At 39.8% G+C, this 20,531-nt stretch overlaps 1 protein-coding gene across 4 annotated transcripts; it reads right to left on the bottom strand.

Moving 5' to 3' along the window:
- Positions 1–601: 601 nt before the first annotated feature.
- On the bottom strand, positions 602–17,458 carry C6H10orf53 (chromosome 6 C10orf53 homolog). Of its 4 annotated transcripts, none has more exons than XM_050959139.1 (3): positions 17,067–17,456; positions 12,502–12,621; positions 602–749 (listed from the first exon to the last, which is right to left on the bottom strand). In XM_050959139.1, the coding sequence occupies exons 1-3, from the start codon at positions 17,449–17,451 to the stop codon at positions 733–735; spliced, it is 522 nt and encodes a 173-aa protein (XP_050815096.1). In that variant the 5' UTR covers positions 17,452–17,456; the 3' UTR covers positions 602–732. The 4 variants fall into 4 exon arrangements, with proteins under 4 accessions (XP_050815096.1, XP_050815094.1, XP_050815093.1 ...); XM_050959137.1 differs by lacking the exon at positions 602–749 and adding an exon at positions 3,382–5,166 and having other exon boundaries at positions 17,067–17,458; XM_050959136.1 differs by lacking the exon at positions 602–749 and adding an exon at positions 10,627–10,959 and having other exon boundaries at positions 17,067–17,449.
- Between the last annotated feature and the right edge of the window lie 3,073 nt (positions 17,459–20,531).

Here is a 20,531-nt window from a genome sequence, read left to right as displayed (position 1 = left end):
GCTCAGATAAATTTGTTAGTTTCTAAGATGCCACAAGTACTTCTGTTCCTTTTCTGAATGTCCTAGGCTCAGTGTTTTGCTGTATTTTTTTCTGAGACCCCTGTGTTCTCTCTAAAACAACCCCTCCTCTCTCCCCCTCCCCACAGAGGGATTTCTCTTTTACAGGCTATATCCTTAATTTAATCACCAGCCCTTTATCTTAATCACCCTTCATCTGTAAACAAAATACTGACTCCCTGCCCCAGGGGCACCTCTCTTCTGAAGAACTTACATTTCATACTAATGCTGTGCTGTAGTTAAGAGCTGCACCTGGAAACTTGCACATCTCCTGTATGAAACTTCTGCCCTGCCCTGCCCCGCCAATCGGTGCCCTGGCTCCTGGGCCCTCGTTAATCTTATCAGGGTTGCGGTGGCATGCACACCCCAGCAAAATCTTTTCCGATATTCACAAGAAGGTGATACATGTGGGCAATGAAAGTTGATTGGGTAGCTGTAAAGTTTTAAGTAAACTTGAAAGTTTCCTAAATTTAATCTTCATTTCACTCCTCCTGAGTACTCTGATTCTTTCAATTGAATTATTGTGTGAGTGAATAGAGAGAGAAAAACATTAATTAAAAGGTCATTAAAGCCCATTTAATATTACAAGGTGCAATATACACACTCCAAATGTTACTGCATACGTAGATTTGGAAGTAAGGGCCATGCACCATCCCTGGCTCCATCTTCAGTAAGTTACATTATAATTGGACCTGTGAATTATATACAGGAATGAAATATGTATTAACTGGAAAAGCTTCACTTCGTAAAACATTACGGTTGTACAGTCAAAATAAAAAAGAAAGTGCAAATAGTAAAATTCCTACAGCAATTTGTATCCTGGACTGGGATCCTCCTTTGTGGGATTTGAAGGACAAGATTGTTTGAGTCTAGAGTTATAACCTATAAAAATGTATTTATTTTTAAATGTCTCCTCCTGGTTATTGAAACCAAAAATAGCAACATGCTGATAGCAAAGCCTTTCATCCTGCTGTGGAGGCAAGGAAATGTTCTTTATCTTTAACCTCTCTCCATATTGAAGACTTAGTCTCTATCGGTCTGCTCTTTCCAGAGACCCACACCAAAAGACCAAGCTTTTTTTTTTTTTTTTAAGGAACTGGCCATTTATCCCAAGTAGTAGGTGTATTTAGATAGAGTAATACCTCTAGATCCAGTCCAGACATGCCTCTCTGTAAACAGGAAGTGACAAGAAACCCACTTTCAGTGGAAAAGGCAAACTACATCCCAACAAAGGCGTACTTTTCCTCAGGTTCAGCAGAGCAACTGGACTTTGTTTGAGGTAAGCATAGGGCTTTTACGTTCCAAGTTGTCATTAAGTTGGGATATTCCTGATTTAGAACGCATGTCCTCTATATGTTATCGTATATGATACACAGTTAACTAAACACCAGGAATAGTAGCAATATTAAATGCAATACTATATGTATGCAATGCGGCTACGTTACCATTTCTGTAGGAACCTCAACTGTTTCATTTTGTAACTCTCTGCATTTTAAGCCTTCATCCTCAACAGTGCAGTAAGTTGTGTGTTTTAGTGCAAGGGAAGGATTTATCATAGATACTATGTGCAATACCCACACCGTTTACTTCCATATTGCTCATCTCCACAAGCAACTCACAGAAATACAGAGGAGACTGTGGAGATCTGAAATCCACAAAATCCTTATTAAGCCCCCCTTCAACACAACATAAGAAGTTCTTCATCTTGCATACAAGTTGTACTTGTACTTGCATGGGGAAAGAATGGTAGTCTGGAGCCTATTTCTGTTGATTATATAGTGTCGAGATAAATACTGATCACTCATCTATAACTTGAGGATTCTGAATCAATAGTCAGATACAAACTCTTATACCATAAGATTTGGAAGATTATATTGTATGTCACTGCAAAGGTAATTTCCACTGTATTTGCAATTATGTCTCTGATACTTTACTTACAGTAAGTCATTTCACTATCTTCCTTCACAGTTAAGTATATGTATCATTTTATTGTAGATCAGCCAGATCTTTACATGGAAACTTGATTAGTAACCCAGTTATTTTTAACATTAATTTCCAGTCTATATTATGCTTATTCCTCAGATGAGTAGCTTCACTTCTGTTGATACTATTATTCAGAAGGATGAAATAAAATAACATGTTTTCTTGAAACAGTATAATGAATACAACTTGATAAAATGGTGGTACATAACCCCCAATGAATGGAAAGAAATGTTTAACAAACTGTTCCCAATAAGCATTTTTGAGATGCAGTATTTATTACTATACGTTAATTAAGGATTTACAGCAGTGCTTGAATAATTTAAAAAAAGGGAGGGACAAACAAGACTGATCCCTTTTGGATTTTTGTGCAATTAAGGCTTCCTGTGTCAGAGGTTCTTCGTGTTAAAATAATGTAACTTTCATTCAGTTCTCTTTTAATTAAACAATATTTACAATGTTCAGCCCGTGGTGTTGCACTGTGATCAGTTGACAGTTGCTCTTGATTTTTATGGCACAGATGTTGGCATCAGATCAGCAATTTGGCATCTGGACTGAAGCAGAATAGCTTTTCAAAGCATGAAATATCTTATTAATATGGCTGAGTTGCATATGACTCCTGGGATATTCTCTGATGCTAACAATCAATTGTAAATCAGTCTTTGTGTGAGTTTGTCTGTTTTTTTTTCAGTGCAATATACCTGACATATACACGTATGTGAAATACAAAAATGGTGTAAGGCTATTTCCTTATTTTCCACCTTAAGATACCAAAGGAGTCATAAATATTTTGCAGCTTTATCAATCAAGTAGCCTTTCATAGGAATTTTTGCATGACATATACTGTTAAATTACTCTGAGGAAATGTATTGTATTGTCAAAATCTCAAATTATTGTTGACACAATTCTAATTCTGGTTTGAGATAATTCAGAGCTGAAGCTGTGTGTTGCCTTCTGATGCTTTTAAGTCAGATTCTTTTTTTCTCTGATAATAGTACTGACTAATCAAATAGAGGAAGTGGCATTTTAATGCTGTTTAATGCAGTTCCAGTAGTTCCAAACAGTAGCCAGACAGATTCTTATGCAGTGTTTGGGTAACTAACTTCTCTTGCAATGTGAATACTGCTATTTGAAAAATAGCTTTGCTCATTTCTGACCATCAATTCTTATTTAACAATAACCTAGAGTCTTTACACTACAATATACTGAGATTTTATAATGGCAAGAGATTTCTTTTGTTATACATGGGCCAAATTCTGAAGCTCTTGCTCAGACAAAACTTCCACTGGCTTCAGTGAAAGATCTACCCAAGTATGGATATCAAGATATGGTCCCATATAAATAAAGCTGCTCCTGCAGAGACTGTCATCAAATTCTTTGGATATTTTCCCTTCTCTTGGGTGCCACTATTGTGATCTTCATTTGTATGAGAAGAAAAGAGATGGAAATTCCAGACTGGGGTTGGTTATTTTTAGGTCTTGTTTCAAAGATCATTCAATTCCCTTATTAGACATACTAATACAATACTATTTGTTTTAGTGAACCCACTATACAAAGTTCATGAGCTCAATAAATATATTGATGCAGAGAACTGTAGTAATTTTATGGTATCTGTCTTTGTTATGAAAGCCAAGAGAGCGCAAACTGAGTTTCTCTGGTATGTTCTATGCCCTATCATTAATCAGTAAGCACATGACCACCTTTACAAATTCATGATACTTCAAACTGTACTTCACATTTCCTTAACAGTAACATGCACATGTATATATAACATACATATATGTATGAATGAGAGATATTTCCTTATCTTTAACACACGGCACAAGGTAACAAAGTTACACATTTTCATTCAGTTGGCAGGTTAATAATGCAGCTCACGATTTCTTGCATGAACCTATTTGGAGTAATTAGCTATCTTGAATCATATATTCCTTGCCAGAACAGAAAAATCTCACTTCTATATTGTGTTAAGTTATTTTCCAGTTTAAAAAAAAAAAGATATAATTTGGTAGGGAATGCTCTCAAGATTCTAAATATAGCATCTCAGAATAATCCTAAACCATTATTAGCAATTACAGAGATGCTTCAAATACGTTAGTTAAAGCACAAAAATCTTACATTTGTTCACTGGTTAAAAGCTGTGAAACTAAATTGTACTTTTCCATTTAAACATTCCCCTGTAGTATTTGCATCCAGATTATTGCAGTACTGTAGTATGTGTTTATACAGCACTTTTGATCAGAGAATCTCAAAACACTTCACAAACATTAAAGAATTAAGCCTCATAACAGCCCTATGATGTAGGTGAGGATTATCTCCATTTCAGATGGGTCAGGGGGAAAGAAAGAGGTTTAGTGCATGAGAAACAAAAGAATAAAACTGACATTCAGCCTTTTCTAGTTTCATTGCCTAGATAAGTGCAGCACAAAAAATGAATATTCAATCAACATACATGGTGAAAAGTAAATGAGACTTCTTACTGTTTTGGATTTTAATAATGTTAGGTGCTGTTAGTAACAGATAACAGACCATTTAAAAATAAAACATCCTGATAGTGTCCCTATAAGAACATGAGAACGGCTATGGTGTATCAGACCAATGGTCCATCTATCCCAGTATCTTGTCTTCCAACAGTGTTCAGTGCTTCAGAGGGAATGAACAGAACAGGCAATCATCAAGTGATCCATCCTTTCTTCCACTCCCAGCTTCTGGCAAACAGAGGCAGCATGTTTAAGCATCCCTGCCCATCCTGGCTAATACCCATTGATGGACCTCTTACTGATTAAACACTATTCCCAGATCTGTGCTGGCATCAGCGCTTTTTTTAATTCTTCCAAGTAAATCATTGACTGTGGCACCTATGGGAAATGAGTGATTATTATGGGGGATACTGTAACTTTAATGTATAAAATAAGCAGAAGAGGCTTGTGAGCAAACAAGATATATTCTGCTTATCCATATGGGGAGATATTTACTGCTTTTCACAAGGCCTATGCGTCGCTTAAATCTCAATGAAATGGTGCACATGCCTTTTGCTAGTTCTCTCCATGTCACTGAATTTCATTAAATTACACTCTTTTACCAGTGGTTATTCTTGTCATGACTGTGATAGTCCTGAGAATTCGCAGCCTGAAAAAATGAAGTGAAATAACAATAATGATATTTAGCTCTTAGATAACACTTTCTATCAGTAGACCTCAAAGCACTTTACAAAGGACGGCTGTGACATTATCCCTGTTTTACAGACTGTGAACTGAGGCACAGGGAGGTGACATGACCTGCCCAAAGTCTCACAGCAAGTTAGTTGCAGAGCCAGGAATAGAATCCATGTCTCTTGCATACCAGACCAGTGCGTTATCCATTTGGCTACTCTTCCTGCACAGCGTTGCTCCCTTTTTCATCCTGTCATATGTGCACTAAAACTGCTCATGGCAGTTCTTAGATCTTGCAAAGAAAATGTTGCATCAAGGCATGGTTCATACAACCACTGGAAATAATGGCCAGGACTTTAACCTAACAGTGTAAATGGTATGTCCCCAGCCTATTATGTGATGCTAGATTACACTTTTTTAAATAGGAGCTCAGGTGCACATGCTATGTAATGCTTTATAGATAAAAACATCACGGACCCATCAGAGACAGAAAAGACTCAATAATTTGCTCTCCTAGTGTTCATTCTGCAAAAGGAATGGCATGGGTACCACATAACCATAGCCCTATTGTGATCTATGCTTGCTGCAGTTGTTTTGATCCTTTATTTACCAAATGTTAAGAAATTATGAAATGTTTTTAAGTTCTTTCAGAACTATAAATATGTGAAAACTGACAGTTTGGTTGTTCCCTCCTTTCCACTTGTTAAAAACTTACTGGAAAATAGTCAGATTTTTGGAAGCATGCGTAAAGTATAAAGAAAACCATGCAATACAGCAAAATCATCTTATACAAGATTATTGCTCTAATAGGCAAACTATTTTAGTTATATTGTGTTATTCTGCCATTAGTATCACTTGACTGCCAACTGTGCAACACAGGGGCTGCAATCAACAAGGATCTTTGTGTGTTTTCCATTGTAAATAGTACTGAGGATAGAAGGGAGAAAGGCACTTTAATGGCACAATTTCTTCAGTGATTAAGAACACTTGAAATCCATTTCAGTGATCAGAAATGTGTCTTAATGAGACAATTAGTCAAGACATAAAGGCTGCATAGCAATTTAGTTTGGCCTCCTACTGGTACAATTTAGTGTTTCTGTGTCCTCATGATTTGACTTTCACAATAGATGGTATGGAAGTCACTGTAGAGAGAATCTACAAATAAGATTTCCTTGTTCAGTCATCCCCATATGGCTCTAACCGCAGTACATGCTAAACATAAAGATTTGGAATTACAGTAGTCACTTTAAAACTTTTTTAAACATTTAAATCTCTTTGCTAAAATCCAGTGCAATAGGATATCCAGCCATCTAAAGACACCACGGCAACTAATTGCCACTAACTTTTGGATGGAGGGGTTGAAATCCTCAAAGTAGTACTTACATTTGTATTTTAAACATTATTTTTTCCTTTTGTAACAATAAAACAGTAGAGGAGACATCACACATGCTCAGGCAGAATTAAGCAAATCGGGCCTAAGATCTGACTAATAAGTTCTAACAAGGCTGCCTAAGAGTTTGATGGATTTAGTTTTTGTCTTACTTGTTCTGATAGTAGTGAATCTTTTCTTGGGTTGAGGTACTGCAGAGCAGTGATGATACTCTAATCCAGTGGTTCTCAACCGATTTACCATTGTGGGCCACATATACGGCCCGGAATGTGTTCTATGGGCCACCTCCAATACTACCTGTATGGCCCTGAAGATGTCACATGGGCCACAGCTCTGTGGTTGAGAACCACAGGTAGAGAACCATTGCTCTAACCCAAAGAAAGATTTACCTCTATCTGAATTCAAAATTCAGACTCTTATCCCACATTCCTTCCAGACCCAAAACTCTATCCTGGCAAAAGCAGGCTCAGCGTCCACTAATGTCAATGAGAGCAGTGGCTGCTAATAGCAGAGATGAATTTGGCCACATGGCATCAGTGGGAGATTTGGGTGTGCAAAGAATGCAGAATGAGACAGACCCTCAGTAGGTTATTGGTGAGGCCACCCACTATGAGTTTTTATCTAAACAATGTAGCTCCTGACCAACTGTTTAATAAACAACTTTGGGGTTCCTATAGATTCTTAACAGTGAGTATCTCCTGAAATCATTCACATCTGCATGTTCCTGAAGGATGACAGTATAGATCAGAGGCACTCTATTTCAACTTTGAATTTAGTACAATATTTTGAATTATTTAATACATTTATTCAAATATGAGAGGTTCTTTGTAAGAAATTAAAAAGAGGACATGTCCTTCTGTATTGTATAAACCAGGGGTGGGCAAACTTTTTGGCCCAAGAGCCACACCTGGGTGGGGAAATTGCATGCAGGGCCATGAATGTAGGGGTAGGGCAGGGGGTTGTGGTGCAGGAGAGAGTGTGGGGTGTGAGAGGGGGTGCATTGTGCAGGAAGGAGCTCAGGGCAAGGGGCTGGGGTGGAGGAGGGGGGCAAGGGGTATGAGGGGGCTCAGGGGAAGGGGTTGGGGTGCAGGAAGGGTATGGAATGCAGGAAGGGGCTCAAGGAAGGAGGTTGGGGTGCAGGAAGAGTGCAGGGTGCAGCAGGGGTGCAAGGTGCAGCAGGGGGCTCAGGGCAGGGGTGCAGCGCAGGGTTCAGGACAGGGGGTTGGGGGCTGGAGGGATTCAGAGTACAGGCTCCGGCCTGGTACTGCTTACGTGGAATGGCTCCTGCCTGCCTGCCCTGGCCCTGCGCCGCTCCTGGAAGTAGCCGGTACCACATCCCTGCGGCCCCTGGGGATGGAGGCCAGAGGGCACCACGTGCTGCCCTCACCTGTGGGTACCTCTCCCGAAGCTCCAACTGGCTGCGGTTCCCCATTCCTGGCCAATGGGAGCTGCTGGGGCGGTGCCTGCAGGTGAGGACAGCATGTGGAGCCCTCTGCCCCTGCTCCTCGCCCAAGGGGCTGCAGGGACGTGGTCCTGGCTGCTTCTGGGAGTGATACGGGGCCTGCGGCACCACAGGAGTGGCAATCCTGCAGGCTGGATCCAAAGCCCTGATGGACCATAGTTTGCCCACTCCTGGTATAAACTAAAAACTTTTAAATTTGTTTAGAAATAGGGCTCACTCCTTCAAGCTCTCTGCATATCTCTTCCATTGACTTCAGTGGATGTTCCATATACAGAGAATTGAATGGGCCCCTAGTCTTCCATTCCTGGATATAAAATGTTCCCAAAATTAAGATTGATTAATTTTGGCTTAAATATTTAATTTAGACCAATCAAAGAGATGTCACATAGAACTTGCTGCCCAGAGGGAGGGTTCAAGTAGTTTTAAGCCACCACTGAGCTCTCCTGATTCTGGGTTGTTCCAGGGGCTGGAATGGTCTCTGGCATAACTTAATACAGCTCTTGAGGGCTAGCTATGAGCAGCTGTGTTGCCTAGAATCCCTGCAGTGCTATGTGCTGCTGCTTCACACTGACACATCCCTATGCTGGGGCTTGAAAACAGTCCTCTAAAGGCAACCTGTAGCTGTCTTCCTCAGTTCCCTCCTCCTGTGCTGGGGGAATTATCTGGGGTTTTAAGAGCCCTTTATGCTGCTCTTATCCCTTTACCCGGCATATACAGACCAGAGTGGGTGAGAATCTCTGTCCTTGTCTTTTGTATTCAATAGTGACCATTTCTAAGTGCAGAACACACCTTTGTCATTGGTGTAAATGTTAATTTTAATACTCAGATAAAATTATATAGAGAAGGCTATTTCTAATCTCTCTTTTACTCAGAGTAAATCAGGAAACATCCCATTTGTTTTGTTTGTCTTCTGAAGGGACAATAAAGTTCCTGCTTCACACAATTTTAGCTACTGGTATGCTTAGTTCTTCCCACTTATTGAAGATGGGTTCTTAAATGCCTCTGGCATTCTTGTCTTATTAGTAAGGGACCATAGCAGGGCATACTGCTGGTATTATTTTGACAATGTTTCATTACTTTACTTCAGATCCACGCTACAGTAAATGCAGTTTGGCCATTTGTAATTGAAACTATCTCCCTGCAGGTTATGGTTGATAGGAGTTGTTCTATGGGGTAGTGTTTGATTCTCTTGCTCTATAATGGTGAGCTTTTGTCTTCCTGTAGACATGTTGTTAGAAATTGTGGTTGTATCACCTAAAACTACTTTAGGGCAACTACCACTGTGCTCCTTTGTTCAAATAGTGTCACTAGGGTGCAAAGATTGACCCAAGGAGTCTTCTTGTTTCACAGTTTATCATTGAGTCTTCAGTTTCCAGTTTATCATTTTTGAAAAATGTATCTAGGACCTGAACTGAATAAGCTATTAAAAATGCCATCAAAATGATCGTTTTCAAACTACTGCATTAACCCGGACAAAATTGTTAAGATGGACTTAAGGTTGACAGTTGTTTGCAGTATTGTTGTGGCCATGTTGGTCCCAACATATTAGAGAGAGAAGGATGGTGAAGTAATGTCTTTTATTGGACCAAACTCTGATGGTGAAATAGACTAATTTTCAAACTACACAGAGCTCTTCTTCACATCTGGGAAAGGTACTCAGAGTGTCACAGCTAAGTACAAGGTGGAAAAGATTTTTGAGCATAAGTAGTCAACACATTTTAAGGCCACTTCATCTTTGGACATAAGTTGGTCCAATAAAAGATATTACTTCACTTACCTTGTGTCCCTTAAGGTTGACAGTATGTATCAATAACTTAAGGATAAAAAAAAACCCTGGAGTTAGAGCATTAGAGAGCCAGCAAAGAATTAAAGTTTTAAGAAACACAAACATTTTAAAAGTGTGCTAATAAGCAGTTAAGGTTACCCAAACGACATTAACCCTGACCTCATGATGATAATATTCTCCCATCTTCCTTCCCTTAGGATGTTTGCGAAATACTCTAGCTTTTGTCTAATTACAGAAAAGGGCAACAAAAATGATTGAGTATGGAATAGCTTCCAAATGAGGAGAGAGTAAAAAAGACTGGGACTGTTCAGCTTGGAAAAAATACAGCTAAGGGGGGGAATATGATAGAGGTCTATAAAATGGCGTGGAGAAAGTGAATAAGGAAGTATTATTTACTCCTTCTCATAACACAAGATCCAGGGATCACCCAAAGAAATTAATAGGCATCAGATTTAAAACAAACCAAAGGAAGTACTACTTCACAAAGGAGGCCAGAATCAGCACAACTTCTGTATGAGTGTGCTAGTTTTGTGGTCACTGATAAAACTAACCATTTAGTATGGACTCTGATTTCTCTTAGAGCATTATGGCTCGGAGATATCATTTAGGTGTCTTAACCACATTTCCATACTGTCAAATATTTTTGTTTCTTTTAAAATGAACCGTAACTCTGAACTGATGGTCTTAACTTGAAAAGCTTCTCCCTAGATTTTCTTCATGGCAGAAATAGTTACACACAGTGACAATGTAATGTGTCGAAAGAAGAGGTGGCTTAAACCTAAACTCTAGAATACCAATGTTGTAATTTAAAAGAATTTATTAAAACCATATAGAAACTACACGTGAATCTGTAATATTTTTAAGATTAAATGAATATATAGTTGATTCTGTAAGAAGGTAATACATTCTTGTTTATTTGACATGACCATATTTTATTAAATTATGCAGAGAAATACTAAGAGATGTGAAAATGTACAGAACGACCTTTATCCTGGCATTTCTGATGCCATTGTAATATAATCTCTTGGCCTACAGTAAACCAGTGTGAGAGAACATGTGCCTGCTAATCAGTAGGCATTTAGCACTGCTATTCTGGCTCCTTCACATAGTGGATCCAATTTGCCATCACCTCCTAAAGGAGAAAGATAACACTTACAAAGGATATGCAGAGTAAATAGATTTTCATCTCATACTCCTCCTCCTTGTCATAGCATTCATATATATTCCTTTAAGTTCTCTCATTCAAGTACTGGAGCCCAACTCAACCCTGCCTCTTGTGTGCTGTCTGACAGAATTCCCAAAAAAGTGGTTAAATCTTCAGACCACTGTAAATCCTGATGTCATGGAATTGTGGTAGTATCTGGGTTTTCCCAGGATCCTACACAAGTAACAACCAGGACTGATCGTGGTGAGCTGAGTAATTTGATGACACTGGATTCAGTACTTGGAGTGGAGAACTTCAGAGAATACAGATATATTGCAGAGAATGGATGTACACTGCTGGTGATTCAGTAGATGGATAGCACTCCTCTCCATAAGCCAGTATTTAATGAGTGCACCAGCATGGAATTAAGTGTAGTCTGCAGTGACATCTTTCAGACAACAAAACTGAAATCCTTGACACCTGTAATCAATAGTGATTCTATGACATTTTTGAACTGGAAGAGATTAATTTGAGCTGGCCAGAAAATGGAAATTCCTTATGGCAAAAAAAAAACATGCTTTGGGGAAAAAAAAGTCCCAAATTGAGGTGAAAAGTCAGACTGCCAGGAAGGCTCTTGCCAATTTCACTTTCTCCCTGCAGGCAGAAAGTGAAATTGGCAAAAGCCTTCCAGGTCAGCAACCAGGGAGGTGTCATTTTTACAAAACTGGGTGGGGGAAATTTCCTAGGGAAAATTTCAATTTTGCAAAAAGGGCAGTTTCTGTTAGAAAATCATGTGCTGAAAACTCCCAACCAGCTCTAATATTAATTAGTGTTCTGGCCAAATTTCAGTATAGATTATTAGATGCAGGTATACTAAATTCCACCTGCAGTTTCAGTTGAGACATGCTTCATCTTTTGTCTTAACCTGCTGTGCCCCACACCAAATGCAGTTTTACTCTGAAATGACCCTGTTATATATAATCTTACCTACCTCACATAACTGTGAGGATAAATTAACTACATATTATACTTATATGGCGCTATTACTGTTGACTCTGAGAGCCTCACAATCTTTAATGCAGAGAGACAAGGTGGGTGAAGTAATATCTATTGGATCAGCTTCTGTTGATGAGAGAAACAAGCCTCGAGCTAACACAGAGCTCTTCTTCAGGTCTTTAATGAAGTTCTTCTTCACAGTACCCTTGTGAGCAGGAAAGTACTAATTCCTAATTTCATAGATGGGGAACTAACATACAGAGAGCTAAGTGACTTACCCAAGGTCAAACAGCTAGCCTGTGATGGAGCAGAGATATTCATCTGGGTCATCCACCTCCAAGCTACTACCCTAGCCACTGAGCCATCCTTTTTCTTACTGTGCACTTTAAGATGCCTCATGTATAAGGCACTTTAGAATTTCTAAGTATTAACGTTAAAATTGTCAGAAATGTGACACTGCCTTAGAAAGTGCTATTATTTCAAAACTAACTAGCTTTTAAAGAGGAGATACAATGAAGAAACTCCTAAACTTACCAAAGTCTAGATCATTAATGTTGCACTCGAAAACAGTCTCTCCATTCACTATGAGTTCTACATTATTCCAATCCGGTATCTTTTCCAGAATAAGTTGGTGACCCTCTGCTTGCAACACAGCTACAAAAAGAGCAGAAAAACAGAATTTGCCTGGTTTTCCATGAACATTTAGTATTTCTAAATTCTGGTATTCATGAGAGCAAGGATCTGATAATAAGGCACAGTGCAGGCAAGCATTGTGCAAGATTACCCACAAAATTCTACCAATTCTAATTTGTAGCTTCACTATTATTACAGTAATGGGCCTGCTTTGATTGAAAAATTCCACTTTTTCTCAATTATAGTCTTGCATTAAAAGAAAGGCAAGAAGCTCACTATGCACTTAAATATGCTATTGATTGGCATAACAGCCATGAGGAACACAATTAATTTGTAGGTAATTTCAAAAGAAATCTCCAATAAAAAGTTAAGACAGTGCTATTGTGCAACTGGAGCAGCAGGCAATCAACCTTGAACTGTACTGTTGACTGGCACACATAATTCATCTTGTTTCTGAAAGAGTGCTTAGAGAATTATTTCTGAATATAATTTAATATTTTGGAGATTTTCTAAAGTATTTGGAGAATCTGACCAAACATGTCCTCTGTATGTTTTTTCCAAAACTCGATTTGAGATCCGTTCTGAACAGACTGATCCATGTTGGCCACCTGCTTTCACAAACTAGGAGGGAACTAGCTTGTTGCAGCACATTGTACTGTGCTGGCTTAAATTCAGCAAAACTGAGGAAATAGGAGGACTGGTTATTAATACAGTCTAGCAATTCATAATTAATGTATTATTCTGGTTTGGACCTCATATGCTTTGTAAATGGCATCTTAGGCTGTGTGCGCGTGTAGGTGTGTGTTTTTGGAAGTCTAAGCAAAATCCTGTAGCAGTGTACCATTAATTACTTATCAGTAGAAAACTAAAAGAGTTTGAGCTAATATTAAGATTAAGCCTAATGCAAAACAGTCCTTTTCAGCTCAATGTTCCAGTCAATGTTTCTTTTTTAAAAAAGGAGACCGAAGTATCAATTTTTTGCATCTAATTACTATTACAGTTGTTATGACTTTTAAGTATTGGCATGTGTCCACTTCATTGTTTAATCAGTTTAGCATAACTAGAGTCAACTGTGAAAAATATGATTGTAGAATTTTAGTGTAACTTCTTGCGAAACTACAGAAAATGGCTCAGCAAGGAGTCCACTTAAGGTAGTGCTCCTTGAGTTTCCAGCAGTCTGACAGTTTTTGGGAGAGGCTTCACTAGATACTTTTGAATGCTTTCTGGAGAGTTTTAATGGTCATCTGTGATAATTAGCTCTGTAAAGTTCATATTTACAAAATATAAACTACTTGCAGAAGCTGGTATTCCACTTCTGTACTGTCCACTCCACCATTTATCTAATGTCCTCTGAATAAATTTCTGAAAGGCATAGAGCTCAGTGAGGGACATACTCAAACAATTTCATTAGTTTAGGATCTGATTCTGCAAAATCCTTACCTATGTGTGTTTCTTACACGTTCCACTGATTTCAGTGGATGTCTTTACATTAGTAAACACAACATACACAAGTAAGAGTTTGCTGAATCAGACCCTTAATGTTCATTTTTTTCTTTTGTTTTAATAAAGATATTGCACTAGAACAAATAGATATACAATTTATTATATGACAACTCATTTTAGGTGCATTTCCGGGTGTGGCGAGACAGAGGTTTTTTTTGTGTACAAGCGACTGTAAATAGAAATAACAATACTCAATATTCGTGTTTGTCAGAAAAGAACTTTGCAGCTATATTAATAGAAATCTTTTTAATTACAATTCTTGTCTGGGATGCTGAAATGAATATATTTTCCCACAGCTATGCATATCACCATAAAAACTCTTCTAGCCATAGACAGCTGTACTCTACTTTTCTCAGCACTGCACTAAAAGGTTAAAAGCTTCTTTTGCTACCTTTATACTGTTTACACCTCAAGCATAATATACCGAGCACCTCCAGCTCAGTTCCCAATTCAGATGTCTCAGCTCCCTTCTTATGACCTTTTGACCGCACTCCTGTCCCTGTTCTTTTATTAGTTGTCCCCCGAAATCAGTTGGGTTCTGAGGTCCTGTAGATCCTCCCCTTAGGCTTAGGGGGGATCCTTTAGCAGTGGGCAGGCTTCTGCCCGCCCACTTCCCGGAAACTCAATAGGTATACTGCCTCTTACATCTTCCTCAGTTATTAAGATTCTGCAGTCAGAACTTGGCTGACAATTCTATTTGAGTGAGGCAGAACAGATTCCTGCTCAGTCTTCCACACCTGGACTGGGTCTCCTCTGCTAACAGTTTTGTCAGATAAGCAAGCAGCTGTGACTCAAACACACATGGGAAGCATGTACACCTCTTCCCCGATATAACGCAACCCGATATAATATGTATTGAGGGTGAAATCCTGGCTCCACTAAAATCAATGGGAGTTTTGCTATTGATTACAGTGGAGACAGAATTTCACCCTTAGCCTCAAGGTATCCTTCTGTCTACTTTCTATTAGTTGTTGTGAGTTGTCAATGATCTGTTAAAAGGAAGACTACATAAGATTTCTTTGCTGGTTTCCAAGTACTTTATTTTACAGCTACCTCATCATGAATCTATGTAAACTATGAAAATACATAGAATTTAAGTTTATTTCACGCTTAGCAAAGCTTATGCTTTTAATGGATTTTTGTGTAACTGGAAAATTATAAGAATAAAAAACATGGAAATAAACATAACTTACCAATATCAGCTTACTTTATGAGCTAAAAATGATTTTAAGTACTCATTCTTACTAAGTCAGACTTAAAGATCTACTCTGTTCTCCAACACAGTAGTTCTCAACCAGGGGTACACAGAGGTCTTGCAGGGGTACATCAATTCATCTAGATATTTACCTAGTTTTAAAACAGGCTAAAAGGCACGAGCGAAGTCAGTACAAACTAAAATTTCATGCAGCCAAAATGAGAAAGTAATCCATTTTTCAGTAATAGGGTGCTGTGACACTTTTGTATTTTTATGGCTGATTTTGTAAGCAAGTAGTTTTTAACTGAGGTGAAACTTAGGCGTCTGATTTGTCTTGGGTACCTCGAAAGGGGTACAGTAGTCTGGAAAGACTGAGAACCACTATATAACTTCCATTAATGGAAATTGCATGCCTACTTGCATTGATTTCAACAGAGTTACATGAGGGTTGAACTGGGTCTAATATGTGCATTAGTTGAATTAAGGTGTTATATTTTTGAGGGCCAGTTTAAATGTCAAATACATGTATTTGGTAGATCAACTGATAAATCACTGTATAAAATAAAGAGAATAAAGTTATTTTTGACAGCTAGTTGTCATTAATTACATAGATGTTATGAGATTTCAAACTTCCCCAAAAAACAAAATCTGATGATTGGAGTGGTAGTTTGTAACCATTTGCACTGTGTAAAGAACTGCAGGAATAAAGCGGAAAGAATTTTTTTTTTCCTGGCATATATAGAAACATAGACTATTCTCTGCATTTACAAGCAGTGAACTGAAAATGTAAATGCTGCTGCTGTATTTTATTAATAGGGATGAAAGGAATATTCACTCTAAATCTGATTTATAGATGTATACTTGTAATTTACAGGTGTTTGTATTCAAGAGAAAACAGCAAAGCATCCTGTAGCACCTTATGGCATCTTATAGACTAACAGACATCTATAAGGTGCCACAGGACTCATTGCTGCTTTTACAGATCCAGACTAACCCAGCTACCCCTCTGATACTTGTATTCAGGTGAATGACCAAATAACTATAATGGCCAACACTGCTTTCAAGTTTAGTGGAAATGAGATGGGGGAGGGGGAACGTATAGCTTAGTGGTTTGACTATTGGCCTGCTAAGCCCAGGTTGTGAGTTCAATCCTTGACTGGGTCACTTAGGGAACTGGGGTGCTTTAAAAAAAAAAAAAGGTTTGGGAATTTGCCCTGTTTTGAGCAGGGGGTTGGACCTAAATCATCTCCTGAGGTTCCTTCCACCCCTGATATTCTATGAAAAGATACTGCTTCTATGAAAACTTGAGGAATAGTTTCTGAAGGATGATCAACTTAAAAGTCACACTTCTGTGTGAACACTGTGTTGTATCTAGTGTTATGTAGAACATGTAAGTTACATATAACCAAAAACGCGGAGCAGCGCGGCGGGGGCCTGTGCAGGGGATAGATAAGGGGTAGCAGCTGCAAGGATCTGAACCTAAGTCGGGACCGAGCACTTCAGGGGTGTGCGGAGAAGCGGCTGACGTGACGGGAAGGCCCCGCAGAGGGCTAAATGGGCGCCCGGGGCTGGTACTGCTCCGCTGGCGGCGGTAATCTCCCGCCACCTTTGTAATCGAGATAAACGCCTAAAGCTGCTGCAGGAGGCGCAGGCAGGGGCGGGTCGCCCCCGGCGCAGGAGCAAGCGCTGACCAGCCCCGCCAAGTGCCAGCGGGACTTTGACAGATCCACTTGGGCCCCTGGCCGCCCGCGGGGAGCCGCCCACGCACCTTGCAGGCCCTGCAGGCGGAAGGGCCTGTGCTCCAACACCCCGCAGCTCCGGTAGGGGCCGAACCGGAGCGTCACCAGCGCGGGCATGGCGGGCGCGGAGCCCCGACCCCAGCGACAGCCGCCGCGCCGGGCGGTTGCTAAGGCAGGGAACTGCGGGTCACGTGAGTGGGGCGCCCGCGCTCCAGTCCCCAGTGGCGGCGTGTGGAGGTCGGCGGGGCCGGTAACCTGCCTCACCGAGGCCGGGCGCTGGCTGCAGCCCAGTTTCTGGCGTAGAGCGAGGGCTGGCTGGGCGTCGGGCTCGGTCTGCAGGTGACAGCGTGGCTGGCACGCTCTGCGCGCGGGTCCCACGCAGACACAGCCTGTCAGGCTCTGTGCATCGCACATCACAGCCTGTGGGTCACTCAAGTGCAATCTGAAACCAGCACAGAGCCTGGCGCTGTTTGTGGGACACCCCCCCCCCCCCCCGGTTATCAACTTTCCCTTGGTAAATAAGCATCCTGACTTTCCCAATAGGCCAAAAATCAAGTTCCCCCCATTTCAGAACAAAGAAATCCCGAAGAACCCAACACGCTATGTGCCTAGATCTCTCTCCCCACTGTGCACCCCTGACTCTCTCCCACCCTTTCCCCTCGTTCCCGCCCCTGCTTGCTGAGAGCTGAACAGTCTCTCTCAAAAAGCAACAACAAGCTACAAGCCAGGAGCCAAAAACTACCAATAAGCAACTCACAAGCCAATTAAGCCAAAAACAAGATCAATTGCAGTGGGTTTTTGTGTGGGTTTGGCATGTCTGCCCAGGTTTCACTTTCATTTGAAAAAGGGGTTTCCTGGCCTTGTGTATTTTGCAGTCATTTTCCCTTTTAGAACAAATAATCATGAATGTTCACGTTAACCAGGTGGAAGCACACTTTGAAAATACTGTTACTGAATAAATGAAGAGTGTGCCTGTGTAAAGCACTGCAGTCCTGATGCCATAGGCTAAAATGTTATTTCTGAAACACACTTCTATTGTGTTTATTATGGTAGAGCATAAGGGCTGACCAAAAATGGACCCATTGTCCAAGGCTAGGCACTGGACAAACATAGAGCAGTAGGGAGTCCTCATTACTGACTAATGTCATTTTGACTATAGAGGTTATTTTGTTTTGAGACATTATTTAAAGAAAGAAAAGTCTGGGATAGCAGTTGAATTCTCTGCCTAACGTTTCCTAGACAGGAAAATAAGGGCTTCCCATGGAAATACTTTCTCAACTATAACTCAAATATTTTAGGTATTTTATACTGGTATTGCTGGAATGTAGGAGCAGGATTGAAACCTATAAGGGAAGGAGTACCATGTAGTGGTTAGACTATGCAGGTCCAAGTTTTGTTTTTGACTCTTCTACTTATACGGGGAGGTGACCGTTGACAAGTCACTTAACCTGACTGACTTAGGTCTCTTCCTTCCATACAGAACATAGGGCCTTCACTGCCTTCTATCTTTGACAGTCTCTTGATGTAATCTCAGCTTCTTCCCATGTCAATTTGATAGCTTTCTGCTTCAGTTGTGCTTTTCCATGTTATCGTTGGTCTACCTCATCACCTATTGCCCTGGAGATTCCAGTCCAATGCCTGTGCTATATTATGCGGGTCTTATCTCCATATATGTCCTAGCTATCTCTATTTTTGTTCTTTAATTTCCTGTCCCATAGGTTTTGCTCTTCCATAATTCTTCATTTGTGACTTTTTTTGGTCATCTGATATTGAAAATTTGTCTAAGGCAGTTGTTTATGGAAACTTGGAGCTTAGATAATAAGGTTTAATAGATCTCCAAGTTTCAGTGCTGTACTGTAAGACCAACTCTTGAATGGTATTCAATATTCAAAGTTTCATTTGGAGACTAAAAGTCTGTTTCTTCAGATCCACTTTCAAGTTATGAAGGCATGTATGGCTTTTGCTGTTCTGGCTTTAATATTTTTATGTATGTATAAATCAAATAGAAATCCTATGTTTCATCACAGAACTGCCAGTTGAATAGCAGTCACCACTTTACATTAGTTTTATAGATTTCCAAAAGCCTTTGAGACAGTGGAAAGAACAGTTTTATGGAAGTTGCTAAGCCACTATGGAATCCATCAGAAATTTGTAAACATCTTTCAGTGCTTCCATGAAAACATAGCATGCCAAGTAATACATAACTGTTAACTGACTTTTTAAGCCATCTGAGATTACTACTGTCATCAGACAAGGATGTCTTATTTAACCCATGATCTTTTTACTGGTAGTAAGTAGGTAATGAGAGAGACCATAGAATGGTTTAGGCATAAGAAATCCTGCATATTAGCAGGGGTTTAGACTAGATGATCCTTGCGATCCCTTTTAACCTTATGATTCTATGAATAACCCAGGGCCATACAATGAACTTTTACACAGAAGTTAGAAGACCTTTGTCACAGACAGGGGTGTGGGTGGCCAGGTCTAGTGGTCGGAATTGGAGGCAGAGGCCAGAAACAGTACCAAGGATCAGAGCCGCAGTCAGGAATCAGGAGTCAGAGCCCAGTGTCAGGAACAGAGCAGAACAGGAGCAAGGCATGTATAGGAGCAATCGCAGTGGCAAGCATAAGTGTTGAGCAGCCGCTGGCCTGGTGCTGCTTCTGGGCTTAAGAGCAGGCCTGGTGATGCCTCTCAGCCAGTCTGGGACTGTGGTCAATCAGGGTGTTTAGCTGGTCCCAGGATTGGCTGCATGCCCTGTTTTCTGACAACCTTGACTTTGCACATTACATCAGTTTGCTATCCCATATCCATAGAGACGTGCAAGCCAAAACAAATGCTTTCCAGGCCTATGCACAATTAGTAGGGTTGAAAATCAACACCGAGAAAACTAGAACCAGGGAATCAACACACAACAAGAAACACCAATAACACTTTCTGGGACTAACATAGAAGAGGTCTGATATTTCACATACCTTGGCAGCATTGAAAGTATCTCAGATGGAAAAGATGAAGACATCGTAGCATATAGTTTTAACATATTTGCTTAAGTAAGAAAAGAGTCTAAAATAACTGCTGTCTGTATGATTTAAATAAACGCAATCAGGTCTTTTCTTGCAATACTTTTTATTGGACAGAGATTTTTACTGTTTAAATATTCTGAGTTCATAGTACCAATATACAGTTTACTTCAATTATATATATCTTTAGATATAGACATTTGTTTCCTTAAGGCATAAAACTTAGAACAGAAAAAATTAAGATGCTATAAATACACACTTACATTTGCGATAAATCTATACTATATTATAAAAATAAAAATGTCACTAAAATATTAATTTTGTATTCTTGTAATTCACATACCATAAAAGGTTCAGATACATTGTTATAGCCATTTCCTGCTGAACTTACATGCATAGTGTCACTGAGACTACACACAGGGGTAATGCCAGCAGTATTTTATCCCTTAAAATGCATCACCATTAAGATTTCTCCCA

Source organism: Gopherus flavomarginatus, chromosome 6, assembly GCF_025201925.1.
Source record: "Gopherus flavomarginatus isolate rGopFla2 chromosome 6, rGopFla2.mat.asm, whole genome shotgun sequence".
Taxonomy (NCBI): Eukaryota; Metazoa; Chordata; order Testudines; family Testudinidae; genus Gopherus; species Gopherus flavomarginatus.
The sequence above is the reverse complement of the archived record's forward strand: the minus strand, read 5'-3'. Positions and strand labels throughout refer to the sequence as shown.